The 10,391-nt window shown below is 61.3% G+C and overlaps 1 protein-coding gene across 1 annotated transcript in view; it reads left to right on the top strand.

The window, feature by feature from the left end:
- Positions 1–834: 834 nt before the first annotated feature.
- HIP1 (huntingtin interacting protein 1) overlaps positions 835–10,391 on the top strand; it is a 22,076-nt gene continuing 12,519 nt past the window's right edge. The window contains exons 1-9 of the mRNA XM_035900517.1: positions 835–867; positions 2,079–2,142; positions 2,786–2,928; positions 3,398–3,454; positions 3,915–3,995; positions 6,097–6,173; positions 6,437–6,498; positions 7,833–7,973; positions 8,504–8,561. Of these exons, the coding sequence (XP_035756410.1) occupies positions 835–867; positions 2,079–2,142; positions 2,786–2,928; positions 3,398–3,454; positions 3,915–3,995; positions 6,097–6,173; positions 6,437–6,498; positions 7,833–7,973; positions 8,504–8,561 (716 nt within the window). The remainder of the gene's footprint in view (positions 868–2,078; positions 2,143–2,785; positions 2,929–3,397; positions 3,455–3,914; positions 3,996–6,096; positions 6,174–6,436; positions 6,499–7,832; positions 7,974–8,503; positions 8,562–10,391) is intronic.

Raw genomic sequence — 10,391 nt, 5'->3', positions numbered from 1 at the left:
ACCTTCCCACCATGTCTCCCCACTCTGGAGGGTCACTGGAGGCCTCTGGTGGAAAAATCTGTCCCTGCTTTTCCAGGAAAAGCTGGCAGGAAAGAGCACTTAAACCAGGAGCTCTGTTTCCAGCTTTTCCAGGGATGCGGAAGCCCCCGGCACTGCTTCCCTCCGGAGACCACCCCTGTCTGGTCTTCCGAGGACAGGGGAGCAGACACATGCCGTGGCTTCAGGAGAGCAGGCTATGAACTCCCACTCGCTGGCTCTGGCTTTGCAGTTGGCTTCTTACTCATGGCCCGGGACTCCCATTTAAACGCTCCTCACTGTGCTGGCTGGCCCATCGTGACTGTCCTGCCTGCCTGTGCCATCCCGGCTGCCAGCTGGGATTTTGGATGAGGACAAGCTGTGACGGCCTAAAGCTGGATCATTGGAAGGTATCCATGAGCATCACGCTCCAGGCTTCCACCACTGGGAGTTTTTTAATGCTGAATTTTGTTTTATGTTTTCATAAATGGCAAGGGGCTGCTGCGGCCGCGGGGCCGGGCAGAGCTGCAGAGGTGGCTCCCACCCTTGGGCCTCCTGCATTGGGAACCTGCTCGCCTCCATCTGGCCCTAGGGAAGGGACGCTCGTCGCAGTCACGTCTCTCCACCGCCAGTGTTCCTTTCAGCTCTCCATAAAGCCGGGCTAAGGCGCAGGTTCTGGTCCGTGTCCAGCCTGCCGCTGGACCAGGATGCTTGCGCCCCGTGGGGTGGGCTCAGCGCTGGGGGGTCTGGGCTGGGCCCGTGGGGTTTGTGCCCCATGGGTCCCCCCAGCCCCGCTCAGCAGAGTCCTCGGGGTCGGTCATGGTGAAGCATGTAAGAGCCGCCTTGGAGAGGGTGAGCAAGCAGGGGTGCAAGAAGGATTGCAGTTAACTGGTTTATATCAGTAATTAGCTACTGCTGGCAGCATTGAGCCAGACGGTTTCTTCCCTCGGCAGCGGGATCCTCACAGAGCAGGTTCCAGGCAAGCGCCCAGCACCGCCGCGAGCAACACAGGAGCCTGGGAGATGGCAGCCCTGTGCCAGCATCACTGTGCTCCCACCTGGCATTGGCCGCAGTGTCCCCCCACTGCTGGCACAGCTCCCCAAGGGGCAGAAATGGGGTAGGGTTAAAAATCCTGCCCAGCAGGCGCTGCCAGTGGCTGCCTCTGCCCCTCCGGAGGCTCGGTGCGGCGTTGGCTCTGCCCTCGGCCAGGGCTTCCCAAGGTCCCCGGTGTCTGCACCGCAAACCTCCCCTTTCCTGGTGGAGAGCAAAAGGGCAGCGTGTGGGCAGGGTCGTGCTGGGGAGAGGCCGCCTGCCCCACGGCAGGGCTGTGCCACTGGCGATGGGGACCGGTTGTGCCGTGTCTGGACGCGCCAGTGGCCGAGCTGAGATGTACTGGTCGGTGGTGGGATGGGGTGGGGTGGGGAGGGGACAGTGGGTCCCAGCCAGGGTCCATCTCCTGCCCCTCTGATCCCGCAGCTGGGGCCGTGCCCGGCCGCAGGGTGAGTGGGCTGGAGCAGAACGCCCGCAACTGCCAAGGCGCTCTGCGTCGGTGCTGATTAAGCTGGGACCTGTCCTTTGCTGCCAGGCAGAGCCGGCAGCCCCGGTCCTGCTCCTCTCTGCAGCTTATGGTGGTCTACCCATCCCGCTGCCACATTCCCTGTGCCCCCTGAAATGCCCTCGCCACTCAGCACCCCCAAAACGTGGAGCAGGAGCCAGCGGCTGCTGCCCCTGATCCAAGGGCAGGGGAGGGATTTGCCTTCCCTCTACCCGTCCCCCTGCCCCGAGGGCAGGAGAGGGTCCTTTGTGGTTGCTGCTTTAATTGCATCGTTATTATGCCAAGTAAATGAATCCTGGCAGCAGCTGAACCTGGCGGATGCCAACCACATCCCAGAAAGGCATCCGGCAGCGGGCAGCATCCAGCTGGCACGAGCCAGGGCCAGGGCCCTGGATGGGACCCAGCCACTGACAGGTGCCGGCAAAGCCGGGGGGTCTCGGGGGGCCTGGGGGGCCCAAGCCCTTCCCATCTCACATGCTCCCCACCCCCTCCCGCTTCTCTTTTGCAGACTGTCAGCATCAATAAGGCCATTAATGCGCAGGAAGTGGCTGTCAAGGAGAAACACGCCAGAAATATCCTTCCCGAAGCTGGCTGCAGGACAAACGAGCGTGGGAGCAGGGCTGGGGCCGCCCGGAAAAGGGGCAGCGTCGAGGCGGTGCGTGGGGAGAGGAGCTGGCGTGGCCGGACCAGTGCCGCAAGCCAGCTGCTGGGGTGCTGGGGGCAGCCGGATGGGACCCTGGGGGGCTCTTGGTGATGGTTGGGGTTTTTCCAGGGTGGCACGGGGTCTCTGCTCCTGCTGCTGCAGCCGGTGGGTGCCCAGCCTCGTGCTGCCGGCGCTGCCATCCCACGGGAGGGCGGGAGGCACAGATGCCCACAGCAGGTTGTCTGCCCTGGGCTGAGGGTGCTTAATCCCCAAAGGTGCTCATGAGCGTGCCGCCACGAAAAGCGGCTCCCAGCATCCCGGCAGGAGAGCCAGGAAGGCTCAGCCGAGGCACAGCCCCAGCCCCAAGCATGCCACGGTGCTCCCGGACAGTGGTGTGGGGCAGGAGGGGAGGGGACGGTGTGTGCCACCCCTGGGGACGGCATGTGCCCAGGCTTGGCAGCTCCTCAGCTCCACGCGGCAGCCCAGCTCCCCTGGGCTCTACGGGTACCAGCTGGCGTCGGGGTGGCCGCTGTCCCTCACCACCAAGGAGCGTTTCCTTGACGGGCCACCACCATGCATCCTGGGCACGCACCACGAGAAGGGGGCACAGACCTTCTGGTCAGTGGTGAACCGGCTGCCACTGTCGGGCAACGCCGTGCTCTGCTGGAAGTTCTGCCACGTCTTCCACAAACTCCTTCGGGACGGCCACTCAAATGTGAGTGCCACGAGCTCGGCTCGGCAGCCGCCCTGGGGGCGAACCCTTTCTCCTGTGGGGCTGCACGGGGCGGTGGGAGATGCTGGTGGGTTGGCGCCCTCCTGGGGGTCACTCCAGGGTGGGGACTGGTGTGGGGACCCCTCCCCACTCGCTTTGGCAGAGCCTTCCCAGTGCTGCTCTGCCCACAACCCCCCTGTGCTGCACCCCCGGTGCTGACTGTGGCAACAGTACCAGAGGAAACTGCTTGGCATGGGCATCGGTGTTGGTGCAGGAGCCATTAGCAGGGATCCTCCTACCCTGTGTACGGCTGGGGAAACTGAAGCACCCTGCCGCTGGGGGTCACGGGACTGCTGGTGGGATGCAGGGTCATGAACGCCTCCAGACCTCCTGTTCCTTACCCCAACTGCCGGCTCCAAGTGCGGCATGGCTTGCCCCAGTGCTCTGCCTCTTACCGGCATCGTTCCTCCAGGTCCTGAAAGACTCCGTGAGATACAAGAATGAGCTGAGCGACATGAGCAGGATGTGGGTGAGTGGACAACCCCCCAGCCACCGCAGCAGGGACACCCCGGGGTCCCTCAGCAGCACCCGGCGCCCTGGCTGGGCTGGGCGTGCTGGTGGCTTGGATGGTGGCCTGGCCCAGGAGGAGCCAGGCTCCAAGCAGATGCTCCACCGTGGCTGAGCTGTGGTGGCTGTGACCTGGGCTTGCCAGTCACATTCCACCAAAATCAAATGCCTTCTTCCTATTTTGAGGCAAACCGCAGTAAAACTCTGCTCTGATGGTCAAAATCTGCAGAGAAGGTGATGAGAAGGTGCTGACCAAATCACTTTGTCATGTTTGCTGCAAGCCAGCCTGTAGCCAGGGTGCTGGCGAGGAGGGCTTTGGCTGTGGTTTTGGGGGAGACAAGGGAGGGGTCGCTCGCGCTGCAAGGGGAGGCAGCTTTTTCCACAGCCTGCCCCAGGTCTCAACAGCTTTTTGGTGTCCCCAGGGCCACCTGAGCGAGGGCTATGGGCAGCTCTGCAGCATCTACCTCAAACTGCTGAGAACCAAGATGGAGTTTCACACCAAGGTGAGCACCATCCTTTCCCCGTCCCCACAGCTGCAGCAAGGGGTGGGTGACAGGGTGCTGGGATGAAAGCAGTGGCAACGTTATGGGGCAGGAGAGGGGCTGGCAGAGCTGTTCCGGTGCTGTCACCCCCGCGAGTCCTCTCCTCTGTCACAGCTGTCCTCCTGCCTCCATGAAACACGTCCCAGGCTGCCAGGGTCCATCATTAGCCTGGACCAAAAGTGGCCCAAGGACCAAGCCTCAGAGGTGGACAGTTTCATGGTGGATCAGGGCTCCTTGGAGGCACCTGGGTTGGGCTGGAAGTTCATAGAATCATAGAACCGTAGCATCCCAGGTCAGAAGGTCTCTCAAGGATCACCTGGTCCAACCTTTCTGGGCAAGAGCCCAGTCCAGACAAGATGGCCCAGTGGGGAAACGTTTCCCTCTCGTGTCCAGTCAGAATCTCCCCAAGAGCAACTTGTGTCCATTCCCCTTGTCCTCTCCATGGGACTCCTTGAGAAAAGGGAGTCTCCATCTTCCCTGTAGCCACCCCTTGGGTACTGGTACGTGGCGATGAGATCCCCTCTGAGCCTCCTTTGCTCAGGGCTGAACAAACCCAGCTTTCTCAACCCATCCTGATATGGTTGAGAGAGGCTTCCCAGCCCTTGGATCACCTTGGTGGCCCTGTTCTGGACCCCTCCGCCTGCCCACAGCTTTTTTGCACAGCGAGGACCAGAACTGCACACAGGATTCCAGGTGTGGTGTGACCAGTGCTGAGCATAGTGGGATGATGACTCCTTTATCCCTGCTGGTGATGCCTTTGGTGATGCCCTCCAGTGTCCTGTTGGCCATGCTGGCCACAGCAGCACCCTGCTCACTCCTGTGGAGCTTGTTGGCCACCAGGACCCCAGGTCCCTTCCCACAGAGCTGCTCCCCAGCTGGGTGGATCCCAGCTTGTGCTGCACCCCTGGATTGTGTTTTCCCAGGTGCAAGACCTTACACTTGTCCGTGTTGGACTTCTTAAGGTTCTTGCTAGCCCATTCTTCCAGACCATCCAGATGTCCCTGCAGGGGGGCTCTCCTTTATGGAGTGTCTCCTCCCCCACTTGGGGGTCTACAAGAAACAGTAAGAGACCCCCAGCTTTGGGGTGCACGGCCCCTCCTATGTATCCCAGTCCATTTTCCTCTCTCATCTTTGGGCTCTTGGGCCATGGATGCTCCTGGGCATGGGAATCCCAGGGGACCATCACAGATTGGGGTTTTTCCCCATCACCAGTTTGTTCTCAGACTCCAGAGCAGCACTGTGGTGCAGGTCCCTTCTCAGCTGGCCTCTGGAGGGGATGCACTCGGAATCGTCCGGCTCCAGGTCTGCTCCGTCCCGTGCCAGCTGCCAGGGTGATGGGGAGCATGGTTGTAGAAAGGGAGAAGTACCCTGTCGCATCTCAGGAAGCTGGGCTTACGTTGATGGAGCTTATTATTTAGGCAGGTGCTTTCTTAGAATAGAATAGAATAGAATAGAATAGAATAGAATAGAATAGAATAGAACAAAGCAGAACAGGCTTGTGGCATTAAAATAACAGTGTGCTGCCAAGAGGAGGATGGGAAGTGATGCTGGGCTTTAAGCCCCACGTGGCTTCGAGCACCTTCATCCTCACACCGCCCGGCTGCGGCAGGTTTGGTACCCGCAGGGTTTCCTTCCTTTCTGAGCTCTGCTGGAAAGAGGTGTTTGCTGAAGCCAGGCTTCACCCACCACCCCGATTTGGTCTGGAGCTGTACTATGACCTTCCCCAAAACTTCTGGGCAGCATGAAGAGGCTTTGCCCCCTGGAGCAGATATCAGCTCCTTCCCCTCCAGCTCTCGGTGCTGCCATGCACAATCTCCATCTCCTTGCTCGGTGGGTTTGTAAGCCTGGGTGCCATGGATTGGAGATGCTGCGATCACCCGGCGCTTAGCAGGCCTCACGTGAGCCCCCTCTCCCCCGGCATCACTCCCTCAGCATGTCCGGAGCCATCCCAGTCGCTTGCACTGAGGCTGCTGGCTGGATCAGCAGCCCTGGTGTTCCCAGAGCTGTGGCCGGAGCAGCCGATGCTCTGAGACCCTTCCCTGACTCCTGTTTCCCCACGCAGAATCCCCGCTTCCCTGGCAATCTGCAGATGTCCGACCGGCAGCTTGACGAGGCAGGGGAGAACGATGTCAATAATTTGTGAGTGCGGGGAGGGGGTGAGGCGAGGGAGGAGGGCAGGTGCAGGCGCTGCCCACCCACACCGGCAGCTGGACCAAGCTAGGGCTTGGACCGTGCAGCTTCCCCCACCCCTGCTGCGGGTGCTGGGAGCGGGCAGAGCCCCCGGGGTGGGTGCTTCCACACCGGAGCACCCACTCATCCCTCTGGGGTGGCACCTGGCAGAGCTGGAGGCCCATGGGTGGCCGTGGGGACGCTCCCCAACCATCCTCATCCCTTTTCCCTAGTTTTCAGCTGACGGTGGAGATGTTTGACTACCTGGAGTGTGAGCTGAACCTATTCCAGACAGGTAAGCCCCCGCGCTGCCAGGCCGGAGACTGGGTGGGGGTTCCTGGGGGCTGAGCTGCGTTGGGGGAGGCTCTGGGGAAGGATGCTCTCTGAGGGAATTGCAGCTCATCTCTTTTTCTGGGCACTTTGCCCCAATTTTTATTAGCACTGCGTGCCATGCTGCCTCATGGCAGCCCACTGGCAGTGCTGTGGGGTGCCCACCCCACCCCACCCCACTCCCACCATGTGCAGTGCTTCCACCACCCAGATGTGGGGCTCCCCAGCTCCGACAGCCTCCCCAGGCTGCATTTCTTCTCATCTTACTCATGGGCTTGTGGCAGGTTTTGGTTTCTGTTAGTGGCAAAGGCAAGCTGCTGTAGGTGTTTGTGGCAGTGCCGGAGCTGGGGGGGCGCAGGGACACCCTGCCTTCCTCCCGCACAAGTGAGCGGAGGGGTGAAACAAGCCAGTCTCAACCCTCAGGGCTGTCGCGCACCTCTGCACACTTGAGTGGGATCAGGTTTGGGGTAAATTAAAGCAATTCTGAGGCAAGCCTCCCTCTGCTGCATGCACCAGGCTGTGGGTGCTGGCGGGACAGGGCTGTCTCAATGGAACTGGAGCAGCACCCTCATCGTGTGGTCACACACCGGCGCAGTGGGACAGGGACGGTGCTGGGGGGCTCATCCAAGCAGCCCCATCCCCAGCACACTCTTGGGAGCTCCTGCCACGCTGCCTGTTGGAGGGGGGTCACTGGATGGGGGGAGATGAAGCCAACATCTTCTCTGACCGCCCCGCTAGGCTGCCTGCTGCACCGGCATGCTTCGAGGGCAGGCGCCCCGCAGCTCATGGGGGACCCACAAGGCTGGACGGGGAATAGTCACTGGGCACATCTCCAGCAGCCCATGCCCCAGGCCAGCCTGTCCCCGCTGCAGCAGAAACCCCTGTACGGCCCAGTGTCGCCCCGGCTCAAGGCGCAGTCTGATGCGAGGCGATGTGGGCAGCATTTCTGGAACACCTCCCAGCACCCCTGAATGCCAGCAGGATGGCAGCGATGGGCAGAGCACAGGGGCTGCGTGCCCTTGCGGGGCCGGGAGCTCTGCCTGGGGACCCAGCTGGGGCTCAGGACCAGGCACCTCCAGCCCGCGGTGCCAGGCTGAATTGTTCCCCTGCTCACAAGGGTGTCCCGAGTGGGAATTTCCCCCCAAACTGAGCCAGCAAACGGCTGTGCCTGTGCAGCAGCAGGCTGGGTCCCCGAGGGCCGGTGGGTCTCTTGCTCCAGGTGACGCTTGCGGATGCAGCCAACACGGCGTGGCACCCTGTGGTGCTGCCGGAGCCTGATCCCATGCTCTTTCCCCACAGTGTTCAGCTCCCTGGACATGTCACGCTCAGTGTCGGTGACAGCCGCGGGACAGTGCCGCCTGGCCCCGCTCATCCAGGTGATCCTGGACTGCAGCCACCTCTACGACTACACCGTCAAGCTGCTCTTCAAGCTCCACTCCTGTGAGTGTCCCCAGCACCACCACCTTGGGCAGAGGGGTGACACAGGGTGGAACATTCGGAGTCACTACCCTGCTTAGGCTGGGCCGTTCGCCCCCCGTCTCCTTTTTGGAGGAGTGGAGGGAATCGCCAGGGCAAGGGACAAGGAGGTGCAAGCGCTGGGGGATCGAGCTGTCCCAGTAGCCTGCCCTGCCAAACACCCCTCAGCCATGAGGACAGTGCCCACCGGGAGCCCCCCTGGCTTTGGGCAGGCACTGGCAGCAGAGCCCACATCCCCCAGGACCTCGAATTGGGGTGGCAGCTGCCTGAACAGCAGCTCACTGCCTGCCCCTGCCCTGGGGGTGTTCTGGGGAGGATGTGGTCCCCTCCCGCAGCAGGACACTGAGCCCGGAGCTCTCAGACCCTGGGAGGAGGGTGGCCATCTCTGTGAAAGACCCATCCCCATGTGGCTGTGCCAATGGGCTGTCCCCCGACCTGTGCTCCTTCCTGGTGTGGAGCTGCCCGGTGATGCCTCTACTTGCTGCTTCTTCCAGGTCTGCCGGCGGATACGCTGCAGGGCCACCGGGATCGCTTCCTGGAGCAGTTCAGAAAGTAAGTGCCCAGACCTGAAGGCGCTGGCTCTCCCCCCTGCTGGAGATGCTCTGGGGGTGCTCCCAGGGACCCTGGAGAGACCCCGGCAGGACCCCGGAGCCCCTGTGCAAGGCTCAGCAGCCGAGCAGTGGGGACGGAGGAAGCGCAGGAGTTGGCCTTGCCTTGGGGCTCTGAAATCCAGCCCGCTTCGACCCCTCGGCTTTTCCTGGAGCTTCCTCCAGGACAGCCACTCTGCTTGGCTAATCCACAGCTATTGAATTACCGGATAATGGCGTTATTAATTCTAACGAGGCATTCAGCCACTGACGGCACAGCTGACGATTTAAAACCCTCAAACCCTTTAATTGCAGTTTTAAATGCAATTTGCAGTTGATATGCTGAGATGAAAGTCTGGGTGTGGGCTGAGAAGCCGAGTGGGGGGGTTTGCCAGTGGGGAGACCCCCAAGATGCCCTGGGCCGGGTGTTGGGTGAGCAGGGTGCTCAGCACCCTTAGCAGCGTTTTCTGCTTGTGATGACTCTGTCAGCTCTGTCGGGAGAGGGATGGGTTGGTAGGAGTGATGGGGTAGAAGAATGGAAGCAACACATGGAAGCGGTTCGGGGTGCTGCTGCGGGAGGGAGGGTCTGCCCAAGCCCCAGGGGGGACTCACGGTCCTGGCACTGGCGGCATGGGACAGGGAAAAGAGATCTTCCCCCCAGTTCTGTTGAATTTCAAAAAAAATAAGCCAGTTGCACAAACCTTGTTAAGAGCTTGTGAAAAGGGGCAGCCAAATGGCGAAAACTTTGGGTGTTGCAAAGCTGAGGGGTCCACAAGGAGCCTGGGTGCCAGGGATGCTGCTGGGTGGTGCAGGGGAGCAGAGGTGGCTTTTGGGTGGGAAAAGCCATCCCTGCAGGGACACGGATGGAAAAGAAAAAGGTAAAGCTTCTGGCACCCCTGTCTATCCCACATTAAGACAGCAATAAGAGAGATTTTAAAAGCATAAGGTAAGATAAAAGCTAAGATACCCAAGATAAAAGGTGTAGGAGGAGAGAGCCAGAGCCAGGTCATGGTCGCCCAGTTGCCCGAGCCCTTGGACATGAGGGGGCTGTGATGCTTCTGGAGCACTGCCAGCACCCAGGGGCTACGAAGTGCTATGGGGCTGGCTGATGAAACGGGCTCCAGGGAGAGGGGAGGGAGGCAGCGGGGGGGCTGACCCGGCATTTGGCACAGCAGGGAAACAAGGAGTGGGAGAGGGTCTGCATGAAAGAGACGGCATGGGGTGGGGTGGGTGCTGCTGCGTGCAGGAGGTGGGCATTGGGTTCATGAGAGGCCATGAGCTGCTGCAGGGTGATGTACAGTGGGAGCGAACATATTTATTCCCAAAAGTCTGGGAAAAAATGGAGCTACCCTGAGAAATGCGGATGACACTGAGCTGAGCAGTGCCGTCGATGTTCTGGAGGGAAGGGAGGCATCCAGAGGGACTGGGCAGGCTGGGGGAGTGGGGCCATGAGAACCTTGTGACGTTCAACCAGGCAAGGTCCTGCACCTGGGTCAGGGCAACCCCTGGTACCAGCACAGGCTGGGTGAGGGAGGGAGGGAGGGAGGGACGGATGGATGGATGGACGGACGGATGGATGGGTGGGTGGGTGGATGGATGGACAGATGGAGAGCACCCTGCGGAGAAGGACTGGGGATACTGATGGGTGACAAATGGGCCATCAGCCAGCAATGGGCACTGGCAGCCCAGAAAGCCAAGCGTCCCCTGGGCTGCAGCCCCAGCAGTGGGGCCAGCAGCTGGAGGCAGGGGATGCTTCCCCTTTGCTCTTCGCCCCCCCCCACACCCCCTGGGCGCG

This window comes from Egretta garzetta, unplaced genomic scaffold (assembly GCF_000687185.1).
Source record: "Egretta garzetta isolate BGI_Z169 unplaced genomic scaffold, ASM68718v1 scaffold108, whole genome shotgun sequence".
NCBI classification, from domain to species: domain Eukaryota; kingdom Metazoa; phylum Chordata; class Aves; order Pelecaniformes; family Ardeidae; genus Egretta; species Egretta garzetta.
Note: the sequence above shows the minus strand (reverse complement) of the source record. Positions and strands in the feature narration are given on the sequence as shown.